Below are 16,242 nucleotides of genomic sequence, written 5' to 3'. Positions count from 1 at the left end.
AAACCACCACTCCCCACTCCACTCTAGGGGATGAGAAGGGGAGAGGAAAACTTCCACTGGCTCACTCTTTCTCCACCAGGCACTTTTTCATGGGAGCCGTGACTCCGTGACTGCCTTTCTTCCTAAGCGCTACAAGTGATTTTTCCCCTCCATATCAGGGTTGCTTCAGCCCCGTGATTGTTCCCTGTTCTGCACTTTTCCCAGTTGTAGAAGATCCTTTTCCAAAAGCAGGGCATAGCTATTCCACTGTGGTCCAGGCAGAGCCAGGCTGCCAGCTTTGTTTTGACTTCCTTGGCTAATTAAGCCCAGGGGTGAATTTAACCTTGTACAATGGCTGCCCATCAGCCAACATTTTCATCGAACATTTTCTGAGGAAGACAACAGACACAAAAACCAGAGTCTATGCAGTTGGAGTGCAAGAAAAAAAAACTGTATTAGAAGAAGGTGACATGGAGAAGGGCTCCTATGCTTCACGTGACAGGTTGGGCCTGGGGTGGACCTCTGACAGGTGGCCACCTTCTGCTGGGCTGCCGGACTCAGTTGGCCACGTCAATGATCTCAAAGGCTTTGATGTCTTGGAATTTGTTGCAGGAGAAATTGATCAGCAGCTGCTTGGTCCCGCTCTTGCTGGGCTTGATCCCAAACTGAACACGAGCGCTCTGCTTGGCCTTCACAGGTGGCACACTGGGGGAGAGGGAGAAACAGAGAAGGGGCTGGTGAGGTTCCTGGCATGGGTGGGGTGGGGCACCTGGCTGGGGCAGCCAACCTGGTGGGGCACCTGGCTGGGGCAGCCAACTTCAGGGCGGAAGGAGCGCTCAGGGAGCAGCAGCTCAGAAAATACATTCTCTCTCTCTCTCTCTCTCTCTCTCTCTCTGTGTGTGTGTGTGTGTGTGTGAGAGAGAGAGAGAGAGAGAGAGAGAGACAGAGACAGAGACAGAGACAGAGACAGAGAGACAGAGAGAGACAGAGAGAGAGAGATGCCATCCACAGGTAAGGGAAGGAAGGAGGTTGTCAAAAAATGTGGCCCCTTGGCCAAGATCAGGAGAGCGGTGGCAAGGCCTACGGACTGAGCAAGCAACCTGTCCTGGGTTCAGGAGGAGGAGGCAACAGGGCTGGGGGAGGGTTTGCTTGAGGGAGGGGGTAATCGCCTGCTTGCGTAAAATCTAGCCGCCCTGTGGACTCCCCGCGTCTCTTCTATGGGAGCAAGGGGACACCCCTGGATTTGCCCCTTTGTATTCATGACACTCCTGCAAGTTGGGCCATATTGAGGAAGCGTGGCTACCCTTCAATCACCTGGCTGGGAGTGTGTGTGTGTGTGTGTGTGTGTGTGTGTGTGTGTGTGTGTGTGTGTGTGTGTGTGTGTGTGTGTGTGTGTGAGTGTGTGTGTGTGTGTGTGTGTGTGTGTGTGTGTGTGTGTGTGTGTGTGAGAGAGAGAGAGAGAGAGAGAGAGAGAGAGAGAGAGAGGGAATGAGACCTGGGTCTCCCCGTCACACTCCCTGCGCTCCGGTCCTGGGCCCTTGCTGGCTCTCAGTGACGTGGTGGGCCCGGAGAGATCCGCAGCTCATCCCTCTTGAGCCAAGGATCTGCCTGGCCACTTCTTCTTCCTGGCTGTGCACAAGGGGAGGTGGGGGGGGGGGAGCCCGGAGAAACCATGAATGGGATGATGCCCATCCTAAGGAGGCGACCCACGGTGGGCCTGGCTGCCCTACTGAGCAAGCGAGCTGGGCCCGAGGAAGGGCGATGTGAAGGGCACAGGAGTGGGGCAAAGCTGTCTTACACCAGGGCAGACCTTGGGCCTACCCTGGGCCGGAGGGTGGGGCCGGGGGAGCAACCCCCGCCTGTGGCTGCAGACCCTGCGTCCTTGCAAAACCTCTCTGGAGACAGCATGGGCAAGGATTCAGCCTCCCAATGCCCATTCGTGTGCCAAGGCGAAGGCCTCACCCCCCCCCCCGTGAGCTACGACCAGCATGCATGCAGCCCTGGATCCCGAAAGGGCTTGGCAGGCGTGTGGGCGGATTTGGCCAGCTCCTTCCCCAGGCTAGCTTTCACTCCTCCCTCCCCCCCCCCCGGCTGCTCAAAGGTGGTGTGTCATGAGGTGGAGCGGGACCCACACCCAGCGCTCCTTGAGAACAAAGGCAGGATTCAAGTGCAGTCAATGAAAACCAAAAGTGGGCGGCCGGTCCTCAGGGAGGCGGACGGAGGTGCTGATGGTGTGGTTTCAGGTTTGCCCGGTGCAGGATGCATCCCAGCCCTCCTGGTATATATATATATATTAGCAGCTGCAGCAGCACCTCTTATTTTTGGCAGAACGAGACCCTCTGCTTGGCACAGGCCAAAGGGAGGGGCACACGCGGGGTGGCTCCTTCTGCCTTGAGGTTGGTCTGCCTTGAGGGGGTTTCTCTTCTACTCCCGAATGGGCACCAGTTTCCTGAAGAAGCCCCTTAGATCTTGTCTGGCACTGACGCTTAGGCAGAGTGTGCCACAACCATTTTTCAGGGCTAGTGGTGGTCAGGAAGGCTCAGCTCAGTGGGGCAAAGTGGGGCGTGACGGTAGGGCAGAGGGCTGATGCTGCCATAGCTGCAAGAGCAGCAGCAGGAACCACGCTGGGCAGACGCCACTGGGTGGGCCGGGGGAAGGGAGTGCCAAAAGCACCTCATCAGAGCACCCACCCAAGGTGGGTGGGAAGGAAGGAAGGTGGGTTTACACCCCCCAGGAATGGGTTTGGCACCTCCAGCAAAAGGTCCTTGACTCAAGGAACCTACGTCATTTCTAAAGTAAGGGTGAAAAGGCAGCCAAGAGGATGATGGCTGACCTGATGAGGGGCCCCATTGCCGTGTGAGCAGGGCCCCCAACTGCCATGTCGGGGGCCAAAGCAGTGAGTGAGCAGGTGTGGGTCAGTGAGGCTTCCTCACCCCACCTTCCAAGCCCGAAGGCTCCTGGCACTTACTCGATCTTGAGCTTCGTCTCCAGCAAGTCGCTGCCCTCCGCCTGAAGGACGCAGTCCTTCACCTCTTCCTCCAGGGGGTTGGTGAAGACCATGTCCACTTTCACTTCCTGGCCCACCTTGGCCGGGCCCAGCACCTGCCCAGAGGAGGAGAGGCGGGTTGAGAAGGCCACTCGAAACACTTCCCCTCAGCCCCGCAGGCACAGAACCGCAGAACGGCACCGGGTCCAGCCCCTGTCCGGGAGGCCCAGGGAGGAATCGAACTCCCAGCCTCTGGCTCCGCAGCCGGATATGCCAAAGCCACTCAGCTACAGTCCCAGACGGGGAGAGCGGGGATACCGACGCAGGGGTGGGAGGGAGGGAAGCAGACCCATATACGTAGGGGGCGCCCCCCCCTCCATTCTACCCAAGGGACGACTGGCTCTCGCGGTTCCTTCCCCGTCCCCAGACTCAGCGTTGTGCGCCTGCAGGACCTCCTTGGCAGGGAAGGAGAAAGGGGACGGTCAGGGCCGGGTCACCTTCACAGTGACATTGGGGTTGTCGAGGGAGACGTCTCGCTCCACCAGAGCATCGTGGCCTTCTTCGATATGGCAGACGGCCGTGGCTCGGATCATGTTGTCTGTCGTCAGGTGCTGCTGGTAATCAGCGTAGGAGATTTTAATAGGAATGGATTTCTCTGGAAGACAAGAGAATGGATGCAGTTGGTGAGCCTGGCAAAGCTTTTCACACGGGGCATCGCCCACCCGCGACCCTGCCCTACTGGTGCCAGCCAGCAACACGAATGGGGAGGGAGGCGGCCCCACAGGAGGAGAGCCCTGAAGCTGGTGTGGCTCGGGGGGGGAGGAGGAGGAGGAGGAGGAGGGGGAGGAGGTGCCACGCCTGGTTTCTGCCACGGACCAGCCCAATACCTCTGGGAGGCCCTGCGAGAGGATGACAGCCCTGGCTGTGTGGAGGCAAGGAAAGGGGGAGCCGTGTGCCCTGGGAGCCTGACGGGTTTCCCTTTTCGGGGTACTCTGGAGCGAAACATTTGGTTAATCCCTGGTGGGGAGGGCCTTGCTCTCTCCAGCAAAGAGGCCTCCAGCTGGACCCCTGCTCTGCATCTCCTCCTCCGCCTCCTCCGCCTCCTCTGGAGGTTCAGCCCTTGCTTAGCCACCTTTCATGGTGTCCTGCACACAGGCTCCTCTGTGTGTTTGACCCCAGGAGCTTACGGTTCCAATTTGCCGGGGGGGGGGGAGAATGGCAAAGGGCTCACAGACAAATCAGCCTGAGAGGCTGAAAAAACAACCCTCCTTTGGAAAGGAATTCTGGAAAGGGAATTCTGTACAAAAAAAGGGGGGGGGAGGGTCTGCCAGTCATCCATCACCTGCCCAAAGAGTGGGCCGGAGGCACTGGATACCTGGGTAACCGCTCGAGGGAAAGACCACCCAACCCGAGGAAGGGACTCCCCAGAACCAGCCGGCTGGCCATGGAGGAGAGCAGGATGCTGGCCTGGGACCTCACCTTCTTTGGGGCCAAGGGTCACTTTCATGGAGCTCTTCCAGACCTCATGGACAGGCTTGCCGGTGTAGATGATGGTCCAGGCGGTCATGTTGGTGGACAGGTTCCTTTCTGCTGCGGCCACGTTGGTCAAGAGCAGGACCAGGTCGACATCCTTGCCCACCTGCGGGGGGCTCTGAAGCTTGAACTTCCCGGCCACGTCGGGCTTCTTGGCTGCGGCCAGCTGGGTGGAGGTGGCGTCCAGCGTGTTCAGGTTCAGCTTGCCGCGGGCCTTCTTGAACACTTCCCGTTCTTTGGCAGAACCTGAAAGAGGCAGTGCAGGGGGCAACGTGCCAGGACGGGGGAGGCCCCTGAGCAGCCCCCAAGCCCTGCTCCTCCCCATGGCCGGCTGGAGCTGCAAAGGCGAGGCGCTCTCTGGGAATGAAGGGCTGGGGCCCGAGAGGGATGGCAGGCACTGGCCTGCCTGAGGGCAGCCCTTTCCAGAGCCCCCCCTCCCTGCTCTTGGCGGTGCCCTCAAACACCACCATGGCCTCATGGTCCTGCACCCCTGCATGCCAAGCGACCGGGACTATTGGGGGGGCTGGATGGGAGGGAGGAGGGCTGCCTGGACACCCTCTCTGCTGCCTTCTGCTCTGCTTTCCTCCCTGGCAGGAAGCTGCTGCTTGGACCCCCACACAGCCCGAGGGCTTCAACAGCAGGCCTACTTTGGGAAGAGATGGGTTGAGACGTGGAAGATTCCCCCCCCCCCATCACTGGAGCAAAGGAGGCAGAGAGGCCCTCCGGCTTGGTCCGTGGGTCTGTGGGAGAGAGGTCCCCAAACGCCTTCCCCAGCGCCCTCCGGTTGCCCACACTTTGGCCCTTCCCAGCGGCTGAAGAGGAGAAAGGACTGGATGCCGGCAGTGGCCGTGAGGCCCCTCATTCTGTGCTGCTGTCGGCCAGGGAAAGCCTCCCGCCTCCTGTTCCCTCTGCCGAGCCCAGTGGACGAGGCAGGGCTGCGAAGGGCGCCTGCCTGGGGCTGGGCAGGTGGAAGGGGCAGGGAAGCCGAAGTGGCTCCAGGCTGACCCAGTGGCCATCTGGCCCAGGACCCTTCCGCCCAGAGGGTGAGCCGGAGAGGGTGAGCTGGAGGTCTCTCGGGCTTGGGAAGAGGACTGCTCCCCCCTCAGCCCCCAGCCCCCAAGAAAGACGGTTTGTCCGTGTGTGTGTGTGTGTGTGTCCAAAAGTGGGAGGGGCAGGGCCTGCCAGGGCCTACCCTTCCCCCCCTTCCCCAGCCCCTACTGCCACATGTTTCCCCCTCCCCATCTCAGCCCAGGACCACCTCCTCAGCTCCCCCTCCCATGATCCAAACCTGTTGGCTCCCCAGGTACGCATTTGGTGGCCCTTGACTCTCAGGTCCTCTCTGTCAGGGAGCTGCTCTGCCTCTTCTTGGACCAGGGAACTTCGTCCCCAAAGCCCCCGCCCCCACCCCCATCCCTGAAGAGCCTGCTTGTCCCCTTCTCTCCCCCGTACCTTCTGGGTATTTATAGTTGCCGGTGACGTCTTGGCGGGCAAAGCTACCGACAGCCTTTGTGCTCGTGAACTGGCCGATGGTCCTGGTCTCGGCGTAGATCTTCTTCTTCTCCCCACTTCTGGTGTCGTAGGTCCAGGTCACCCGGTCAGCGTTGACTTCGGAGAAGACAAACGGGCAGTCGTAGTCCTGATCCACATCTCCCTCCTTGATGGCTATCAGGGAAGCTGGGCCGCACTGGAATATACCTGGATGGTGGAAGAGGAGAAACCAGGTCCACAACGCCAGAGGCACAAGGAGAAGCCGTTGGGCAGAAGGGTCGCCCTGGGCAGGAAGAGGCCAGAGGAAAGAGGAGGACGGGCAAGAGAAACAGCCAAGGGCAACCGGGGAGCTGAGTCAAATGCATGGTATGCTCCAATTGTACATCACCTAACGCAGCCTTTTTCTTTAAAACCCCAGGCAATTTCCATAAGCAAGAATTGCATGTTGCAATTGAAGAATTGAAGGTGCCACAGGGGTGTCTGGGGAGAGGCACTCAATGACAACCACAGAACAGCAAAGCAAGAATGGGTGGAAACATCCGAGGTAGCCCTTATTCATGACAGCATTCACTCTCCCCATCTTTTAGTGGCGGAAGATGGCAACACGGTCATAACCCAGACTTGATACCTGTCAGTGAGCCTAGTAGCGAAACAGTGCCAGAGGTCAGCATGGAGCGGGGGGGGGGGTTTGAACTCGAGGGCCCTCAGAGGCCCCTTTCCAACGCGGCTATTCCGCGGTCAGTCTGTACCCCAATTCCAAATATGGAACACGGGCCCCAAATGCACCAACTCATCAGCATAGAACAGATAAAACACTTTGGCAGGGTAATAAAAAGGCCTCTTTGATTTCTTTAATAATTGTCTCTACTCTCACAGAATTCTGAAAATTTGGGGAAAGACATGAGAAGTTGCCAAGAACCCACAGACTCCCAAAAACATCAGCTGAGTCTCGCTGCTTTGTCCTCTTGAGACGGTCCTGGACAGAACGATCTGCAGGTCCTCCAGTGGAAGCAGTGAAACCACTCCTCGTCCCACAAGAGGCCAGTTTTTAGAGCTGGGAACGACAGTACAGCACAAATCCTACATTTATTACAAGGACCTTGTTCAGCATCAAAGTACTCTTGCACAGATTCTATAATCCAACCAAAGGTTATAATCTAACTAAAGCAATATAGACCTGTCTGCAAAGTCATAGATTTTTTCCCTATATTAGGCATCTTGGAAACGTTAGGCTACCTGGAAGGGCATTCAACCAGAAAATGGTTTTATCCCATATGCCTAGGAGTTACTTTGAATCCTAACATTGACCTATAAAAAACCACTGTCAAACACAAAGCAAAAGATCTCCACAAGGAACAATATCCTTTGAAAACTATTGAGAACCCATTGGGACACACAGCCACAAACACAAAGAACTTGGCAAATACATCAGCTCAGTGTGGTGTCATTCAGCCTGTGCAAAACCGTTAGATGTAGCACTCAGTGAAATCTGTAGGATTATAACTGGATGCTTGAAACCAATCCCTGTTGTTGATAGGATCAACTATAGTACCTGGCAGGCATTGCACCCGGCAGCTAACAGGGAAAGGCTCAGACAATCAGTATCAAATGCACATCTGCTCTTTGGCTGCCATCCTGCCTGTCCTGTGAATCTTAAGAGAACATCTGAAAAAGCCAGGATTATAAAGCCAGGAAAGAACAAACTTGCCACCTCTTAAAATAGGAGAGACCTCAGGAAGGTCTAGTCCTGAACACATTGAGAACTGGGCTAGTTGGAAGTCACTTCATAAGCTACAGAGTGGAGTTGTGGGAACCAAAGTAAGAGAGAAGGGGGGGGGGAAGAGAGAGTGAGAGTTGCATTGACACAGTCCTTTGTGGATGCAGAGAATATGCTACACACACACACCCCAACATGTACCATGGAAGATTCACAGTTATTGGACGAAAACGGTTTGATCCCTGTGCTCATTGTACCGCGGTGCTTCTCATATGAAAACGCTCTCTTGCAGTCCAGAGCGCATGTGATGCCATTCTCCGCGTTCCTGTCCCTGAGTAGACCACCTCCCAAGACAGCATGAGGATGCCTGCTCAAAACCCACAGCAGCACACACGGGCTCAACGTCTCCATCGATCTCTCTGGCCTCTGCAAGGACCCTTTCCTGGCCAGTCCTTGCCTTGAAAGGGTCCCTCAGATTCCTTCGCTCTATTTGTGGGAGGGAGGTTTTCCTACCGGCAGGAATGCTGCTGGGGCCACGGACGGCAAACGGCAGCTACCGGGCAGCGGGGAGGCGAATGGCAAGGGCTGAGAGAGGAGGTGGGGTGGGGGTGGGGGTGCAGCAACACTTTCTCCCTCCCCCCTGTTCCAGAGGACCCCCTCTGCCCACCCCCCGCTGCCGCCTGTGGCACAGCAGGACCCTTCACTGGGACCCACAGAAGTGCTGCTCTGGAGACGCACAGCACCGGCCAGGGTGCGTCCACGCACAAGAGGTCTTTGAAGACCTTGGGAGCACAGTCAGCCTCTCCCACCATGTCCTGCAGTACAGCGGCTATGCGGCCCACAGAAACATGGACGTGGATGGCTACTCTGCCACCCTCATAGTGCTCACGTGGTGCCCACTGAACCACGCTTCCTGTTTTGCCACCATCCACCCCATGTGGAGAAAACCTTCAGGGGCTCCTTGCCTTCTCTTACCAGATCTCCCCCTCAATGAGGATTTCAAGGCTCACCCGTGAGCATGGCAGCTGCACTGCTCGCCCCAAAACTCCCGGGCATTCACAGAAGCCGCACCCCCAAAGAAGATTTTATTCAGACTGGCTTCATGGATTCAGGAGGGGGTAACCCCCCTCCCTCCCTCCCTCCCTCCACATGGTACTGGGCCACCACTCTTGGCATCCCAGGCCATTGCCCATCCTAGCTGGGGCTGATGGAGGTCAGAAACCAACTGCATCTGCAGGGCTGGCTACTGTGGACCCTGGGTTTATCCCAGCAGCAGCAGCAGCAGCAGCAGCAGCAGCAGAGAGCTACTTGGTCACAGCAAGAACAGACTGAGTTCCATTCCCAGCACAGCCCAGAGAGAGGAGGGTCACATCTGCACGGCAGAGCCTCTGCTCCCGAGGGCTGCCCTGGCCCCTTTTCACATGACCTTCCTTGATCCTGCGACCAAGGCTAGTCACAAGCCAACACACACACACACACACACACCACCACCTACAGAAGGTCCTGTACCTGTACTTCTCTCCTGAGGAGTTGCATCCAAAACTTGCCACCCGTTGTATGTGGACCCGAGGTCGGATCGAGCAAACCAGCTTTCATTCCACACATGGAAGTTCCTACAAGGGAGAAGGGAGCGTGGCACTGAGGCTTGCCACGAGAGCAGAGCAGGCACAGTCTGTGTCCTCTTATCCTGAGGGAGCTGGCAGAGTCAGCGTTCAGGCAGGCCCAGGGTGGGTGTGTGGGGGTCCGGTTTGTGGGAAGGGGGGGATGAGGAGGCCTGACCTTGCTGGGCGAGCCTCTTGGCCCACCAGGGTCCACAGGGGCACAAAGAACCACCAAGAAGCCCGGCCTCCTGGTGCCCCCAGGGCGTATGTATTTCTCACAGGAGGACACGCCACGTGGACATGCGCGTGCAGACACCCACGCAGGCAGATACAGAGCAAGGGGAAGGAGATGATGGGGGTCGAGGAAAGAAAGACCCCCCACACCTGCCCAGCGGACACAGGTGTGGTGCCCCATTTCCCTCGCTGGCCTGCCCTCCCCTTCTGGGCAGAAGGGCAGCTGGTGTGTGGTCAAGGCTCAGCAGCCACCAACGTGCCACAGACGGAAACAGCCCAGAGGAGTTACCAGATGCTGTCCGACGTGATGTTCAGGGGGTTTCCAGAATCATCATAGTAGACATCGATCGTCAGGGTCTGGTCGGTGTCGTGGGCAGAGTTGAAGTTGGAGATGGTGCGAGCGGGCATCCCGAGGCATCGGAGGGCTAAGAGGAAGAGAGGCCGAGTGCCAACGGGGGAACCCGCCGGGGCCTAGGGCAGCTTGGCTGCTTGGCCAGCCATTCCCTCTGGGGCACCTCTGCTGAAGGTGGGCGCAAAGGCCGTCCTGCCAGGCTGGGCAGCAAGGGAGGGCCTGCCACCCCCATAGGCCTCGGAGGCCCAGGCCGGCTGTGCCCGCTCTGCTCCCTTTCGGGGTGGCTGCCGCTGACTCACAAAGGGGCCACCTGGCCTGCCTGCTGAAGGTTCAGCTGCCCAGCAAAGGAAGGAAGCTCCGCTGCCATGACGGGGGGGGGGGGCATCGGTTAGCCCCTCTGGCCGGCAGGGAGGACACCCTCCAGAGCCTTCCTTATGCCAAGACCCTGGAGGCTGAGATAAAGCCCAGGCCAGAAGAAGCCACGCGGCCTCTGCCCGTCAGAGCCAAGCAGCTGCCCTCTGAGCCCCAGGACAGCCAAGGAGCCACCAGCCAACCTGCGCATCCCTACTGCTGTCCAGGTGGCCTCAAAAGCCACTGAGAGGCCTTGGAGAAATGCCAAGGGCTGTATTTCCCCCTCCCCAACCCTGACATAGACCCTCTGCCCAAAGGAATCTCAGTTCTGCACCCAGGCTGCAAGGCGGACCGAAATGGATCCCTTCGGCCCCCCCATGAAGCCATACCTGTGTTCAACACGCCTGCAAAGACCCAGCACTGTCCGTACCGGACCGGTTTAAATCCGGAGGCCTTCCATTTCTGCAGGATGTCAGCACTTCCTGACCAGCTGCCTGGGCTCGCTCCCCCCGAGTAATTCCCGCTCCAATTTCCTTGCAACACCCCATTGTCATCATTGCTGTTAACCTGGGAAAAAGCCAAGTCATCAGGCACACACGGAGGACCTTTCCAGATGCACATTTCATTGTTATTACAAGATGGCTGGACTGCTCAGTGAGTTAGGTATCTGACTGTAGAGCCAGAAGCTGGGGGCTCAGCTCCCCCCCCCCCCGCCGTGCCTCCTGGGAGAAGAGCCAGCCTGGGTGGCCTTGGGCAAGATGTACAGTCCCAGAAGGGCAGGGTAAACCACTTCTGAGTATTTTCTACCTAGAATACCATGAAAATGGTAAACATAAGTCAGAACTTATGTTAGCACATGGTGAAGATAAAGAGACAGCAAGCTTTTGCCATTTGTTCATGAACAAACCCAGGCACTGTCTCATTAGCAAAACAGATCTCTCTGGAAGTGCTAGATTTTACAGGACACAAGCCTACCTCCGCTAAATTCAGTTTCTCTAGGGCTGGGCTGCTGAATGTCAAAATGCACCCAAAATTTGTCCCAACTGGTCATGGAAAGGAGAGATTTCCAACCTAGGAGAGGTTTTTGGGATTCATTTGAGGATCTGCTTCTGGCCTCATGAATGGACCTTCACCCCAGCATGAAATCTGAGAGGCGGACCTTGCCTGCCTGTAGCTTGAACACTCCGTTCGGTGGTGGGGAGGGTCTGCAGGGAGGTGGGGGTTAGTTCTCTGAAATGATGGCCTTCTGGAGGCTCACAGGGAGGGCCCAGCCTGGCTCTGCAGGACTCAGTTCAGAGAGACCCAGGCTTGGCAAGAGAGGGACGGCACAACCCAGCGAAGGGCCTCGCTGGGTTCATTCCTTCCGGATGAGTGGAATTCAATGTGGCCTGGATCCAATCCTGGCGATCGCTGGGAAATGTGAGCCGCTCTAAAGAATGCTTTCCCACGGGTTTCCAGCTGGTTGGGTTCCCCAGCTGCTTCCTCGCTGCTTCCTCCGGGGCCCATTACGTTGCCTCCTGAGTGGTGCCCGTCCGGGGGAAGGAGGGCACTCGGGGGCCAAGGGCATGCATCCCCAACCGCCCTGCAGCAGCTGTCCTGGCGGGTGGCTTTGGTCTTTTCCACTTCCCTTCCCAGGCCAGGATGGCACCTGCCACTGCAGGAGCTGTTGCGGTTGTTGCTTGAGCTAAGCCTGCCTGCCTCCCTCCCTCCCTCGGGGGGGGGGGACGAAAGTGGACTAAGGTGAGCCTTTCCTTACCATCGCACTGAGCACCCGTCCAACATATTTGGGGTCATTTCGGCGGCGCAAGTCAGCAGCTGGGTCTTTGCGGTGGTTTAAGCTCCGGTCCAGCATGGCGAGACAGGCATCCAGAATACCTTTTTGAAACTACAGGCAGAGGGGCGTATGAGGCAAGCGGCGGCAGAGAGAACCTTCTTGAGATACCTCCCTGTTGAGCCTGGTGGGACGGAGGCCCCTCTCTTCCAAGGGGTTCCACGTGCAGCCCCTTCCTGGGGGTGCTCTTTCCTCTTGGGGCACCTTCTCGGCAGGACCTGTTCATGCTCTGGCCCCCCTAGCGTTTCTTCAGACCGCCTTCCCTCCCTCCCTCCCTCCCTCCCTCCCTCCAGGGCCTGCCACCCACTCTTCTGCTTTTCCTTTTCCAGAAGAGCCACAGGAACACTGCTTCCTTGGCTGGCACTTGCTTACTGTATGCATGTCCCCAAAGTTATGGGCAGGGGATGGGTGGCGGGAATGGAGGGGAGAGAGGTTTAAGCCTCTCGTCTGCATAGTCCCCTCAGAGAAAGGAAGGCACCAAAACCCCACTCGCAGGCAGGCTTTTCACTGCCTGAAAAGAAGGCTTGCCTCAGCTGTGCAGAATGGGGGCTCCCCCTCTTCCCCCCCCCCCCGCAGATCCTCTTTGTCCTGGAGTCATTCAAGTTCACAAAAAATACTCGAGGAATAGCATAAAGCACACAATTCAGGCCCAGCTGTCATTTCCCCTTCTTCCATAACATATTTATTATGATGCCTTTACTTAAAAAAAGCCTCCACCTTTTTTAACCCTTTCTTTCTCACTGGGTCACCCAGTGCAATTTGTGATAAAATAAATGCAATACATTAAAGTTGTTGCAATCAATGAAACACATGCACATGCAGCCGATCCAAGGCCAGGTGGCGCAACAGGCACCTATGGTGGGGAGGGTGCCAAGGAGCCCCAAAGAGTACAGGAACCCTGGGTGGGGGCTCAGGCTGCTCTCTTGGGGGGGGCGGCGGCTCAAGAGGAGAGTATCGCCCAGCCCAGCCCAGCCCAGCCCTCTCCTCCGGAGTCTCCACAGCGAGCCCTTACCTGCCCGTAGTCCCAGCCGCGGGGGCTGATGCTGTTGGCGCTGCCCACGAAGACCACGCCGGACTCGGAGAGGACATACTCCTGGCGCTCGGCCTCTTTAGGGAGGAACACCTCGTCCGCTGCAGGCCGAAGGATAGACAGGTTGCTGCCGAGCTGGACCTCTGGATGGTGGGGGGTGGGGGTGGGTTCTGAGCCCCCCTCCCCTTCCTGGCCACTCCCTGGCCTCGTTTGCCCAGAGGGAGGGAGACGCTCCCACACGCCCTGCCAAGGCCCTTCGGGGGGGGGGGAGGATTGCATGTCAGGGTTTTTCCAGTGGAGAGATTCCCACCCACACCCAGGAAGGGAAGTGATTTGGGACCAAATTGGGGCGGGGGGGGAGGGAGGAGAAGAGTGAGACCTAAATGGGGATGAGTCTCCTCAGACCGACTGACCGACTGACCCCAGGGCTGTGGGGGGTGGGGGTGGAGGGGGAAGACTTCTTCATCACCTGAGAGCCCTCCTTTCCCCAGTTCCATAAACTGGGGTGCTGGCCGTCGGACCCAAGGTCTGCACTGGGATTTGGAGAAAGAGCTCTTGTTCCCCCTTCAAGGTGGCTGCAATTTGCTCACAATAAAGCCTTTCATTGCCTTTTTCTTTTGGGAAGCAAAGCCCGCCTGTACACACAGCCACACAACCGCACACTCACACCCAAACAGCTGCAGCTGAAGCACAGGACGACCAGCTGACTGTTAAGAAACATGCCAGCAGCCAACAAGGATGCATCATATTCTTGGATAAATTTGCATACAGGTTGGTGCAAAAATGAGCACTGTTATTGTTGTTGTTGTTGTTGTCTAAAACATTTCCCCTCTGAGGAGATGCTCTCCTGTTGGAAATCACTTCCAGCCCAGTCGGGCTGCATTGGACGGGGGGGGGGGGGGGCAGGCAGGGCTCAGAGGAGGCGTGCATCGGAGGGAGCTGCTCGCTGTAGACTCGGCCACGTTGCGGAGCAACGGCCTTCCTGACCCCCCCTTGCCCCCCCATAGTTCCTAGATGCTCCCATAAGAGAGAGGGAAGTGCCATCTCGCAATGGCTGCTGTTGGCCAGGGAACTGGCGGGGCTGGCTCCCGACGGAGGTCCGCGTGGCCCCACAGCAAACCTCAGCCCCATACAGTACAGGCGGGACTTTCTCACCTGCTCTTGGGCCAGGGATGCTGGGGCTCCCCCTCCCCTTCCAGAGCCCTCCCACCTCTCCAGCCTCTCCTCCTCGCTCCCCACGCCCCAGCCCCGCAGCCCGGCGGGGGGGGGGTATCAGGAGTCTCCCGGCAGGCCTGGAAGGGCCAACCGCGCAGCCTGGGCTGCCGCTCTCTCGGAGGGGCTCCTGGTCGCGGGGGGGGGGGGACACGCCGCCGCCGTGTACCTGACAGCCACGGGTTGAACAGCAAGACAAAAGTGCCGAGGATGGAGGAAGCGGAGCCGGCCTTGAGGCCCAGCCGGTAGCGCCCGATGACCGCGTTGGCCGGGCTGGAGATGGAGACGCTCAAGGAACCGGAGGACGCAGAGGGGGCTTGAACTGCCCCCCAGGAGCCGTCACTGGATGCGCTGGAGATGCCGAACGAGACTCTGGTCTTTGCCTGCAGCGCTGGAGTCGACCCTGGAAAGGAAGCGCGGGCAGCGTCGGGCCAAGGCGAGGAGCGGATTTCGAGGCGCGCCGCGGCGGTGTGATCAGCGGCCGGCGCCCCGTCGAGAGCGGCCCGCCTCGGCCTCCTTAGGCGGAGACCCCGTCCGTGGAGGTGTCCCGTGCGGCTTAGAGGCGGGAAGGAGCGGGAAGCCCCCCACCCACCCCCGGAGAGGGGCCCGGAGGCGGCTTCCCTTCAGGAATGGAGGGAGGGGGGGGCTCTACCTGTTTCTACGGTGAAGGTGAGGCTGTTCGAAGCCGGAGCAGCTCCACCGAAGTCCAAAGAGATCACGAAGGGGTGGCCTCGGCGCACCGCCAGCTCCGTGCCCTGGTAGGAATCCGTGTGGTGGCCACGGCCATTTTCCTTCAGTTTCCAATCGATCTTTGGCACAGCTGCAAAAGAGTGAGCGGAGGAACAGAGGCGCCGAGACGGCGGCCGGCCAGCCGCTGCCCCTACACGAAGACCCAGAAGGGGAGGGTTTGCTCAACCAGGGCGGGCTCCCTAACAGGGCTTTCAAGGTACAGTAAGTGATTTATTTAAGGAGTGGCTTGACAAGCTCCACTCCCTCAGTGAGTTTCCAGAGCCAGGTGGGGATCCGAACCCTGCTCTCCAGAGTCCTAATCCATCACTCTGCCTACCACACCGTGCTGGGAATCGAACAAGCATCTGATCGACCAACGCCCAATTACCAGGCCGAGCAGAACCCCGTCCTGAGCCTCCGATCCCTGCGCTGGGAGACCGGGGCTCGGCAACCGCTTGCGGAGGTCACAGGCGGGTGGGGCTCCTCCAAAGCAGGGCTCGGCGATCAGCTGGAGGGCAGGGAAGGAGCCGCCCCCTGCTTACCCCCACCCCACCCCACTTTGTTCCGGGTTCTGTCAAACCTGCAGATTTGGCGCTCCCCCCCCCCTTGGCCGAAGGGTCTGACCTCTGCGGGGATGCCCAGCGGAAGGGGGCGGGTGGGTGCGTGGGGGCCGAGCCGGAGGTGCCAGACCCACGAGTGCGGGCTTGCAGGCGCCCCGTTGCAGATGCCGCCTCCCTCCGGTCAGTGGCCGCGGCTGTTCCGACGGGGAAGCGCCCCTGCCGCTCCCACGGCCCCTCCGGCTCAGGCGGGAGCAGCCGCGCGTCTTGGCCCGCCAGCAGCCCCGGGTCACCGACCGAGGAGGGGGCTGAAGCGCCGAGGGAGCTTCGCTGGCTCATTTCCTGCAACTGGCATCGCCGCGGGAGGCTGGTGGCCGCTTCCATGCCACCAAGAATGTGGTGCCCCCCCCCAGCCATCTTTCCTTTCTCTCTCTCTCTCTCTCTCGTGCTGGGCACAAAGGGAGGACGCAGAGGTGTGCCAGGTACGCCCCTCGAAAAGGTGAGTGGAACAAAGAAGGGGGAGGACCTGGAGGGACATGTGCGGGGAGAGAGTGTTTGTGTGTGTGTGGCAGGGACGGGGCCGCCCTAATCCCCGGTTCCCCCCCCCCCCCCGTTGTGGCCATCAGCCACGTCCTCCCTTTC

The 16,242-nt window shown here is 58.9% G+C and overlaps 1 protein-coding gene and 1 long non-coding RNA gene across 3 annotated transcripts in view; one reads left to right on the top strand and one right to left on the bottom strand.

Annotated features, from left to right (window-relative positions):
* Positions 1-414: 414 nt before the first annotated feature.
* LOC110086223 (protein-glutamine gamma-glutamyltransferase E) overlaps positions 415-16,242 on the bottom strand; it is a 17,173-nt gene continuing 1,345 nt past the window's right edge. The window contains exons 2-13 of the mRNA XM_020807030.3: positions 14,967-15,134; positions 14,484-14,717; positions 13,085-13,203; positions 11,998-12,126; positions 10,631-10,808; positions 9,828-9,963; positions 9,213-9,316; positions 5,948-6,193; positions 4,445-4,744; positions 3,463-3,620; positions 2,948-3,081; positions 415-684 (exon numbers count right to left, since the gene is read on the bottom strand). Of these exons, the coding sequence (XP_020662689.3) occupies positions 537-684; positions 2,948-3,081; positions 3,463-3,620; positions 4,445-4,744; positions 5,948-6,193; positions 9,213-9,316; positions 9,828-9,963; positions 10,631-10,808; positions 11,998-12,126; positions 13,085-13,203; positions 14,484-14,717; positions 14,967-15,134 (2,054 nt within the window). The 3' untranslated portion in view covers positions 415-536. The remainder of the gene's footprint in view (positions 685-2,947; positions 3,082-3,462; positions 3,621-4,444; positions 4,745-5,947; positions 6,194-9,212; positions 9,317-9,827; positions 9,964-10,630; positions 10,809-11,997; positions 12,127-13,084; positions 13,204-14,483; positions 14,718-14,966; positions 15,135-16,242) is intronic.
* LOC140706444 (uncharacterized) overlaps positions 15,129-16,242 on the top strand; it is a 17,322-nt gene continuing 16,208 nt past the window's right edge. For both annotated transcript variants that reach the window (XR_013544517.1, XR_013544516.1), the window contains exon 1: positions 15,129-16,099. This is a non-coding gene — a long non-coding RNA (uncharacterized LOC140706444). The remainder of the gene's footprint in view (positions 16,100-16,242) is intronic.

Source organism: Pogona vitticeps, chromosome 4 (genome assembly GCF_051106095.1).
Source record: "Pogona vitticeps strain Pit_001003342236 chromosome 4, PviZW2.1, whole genome shotgun sequence".
NCBI classification, from domain to species: Eukaryota; Metazoa; Chordata; class Lepidosauria; order Squamata; family Agamidae; genus Pogona; species Pogona vitticeps.
This window is presented reverse-complemented; position numbering and strand designations above follow the sequence as displayed.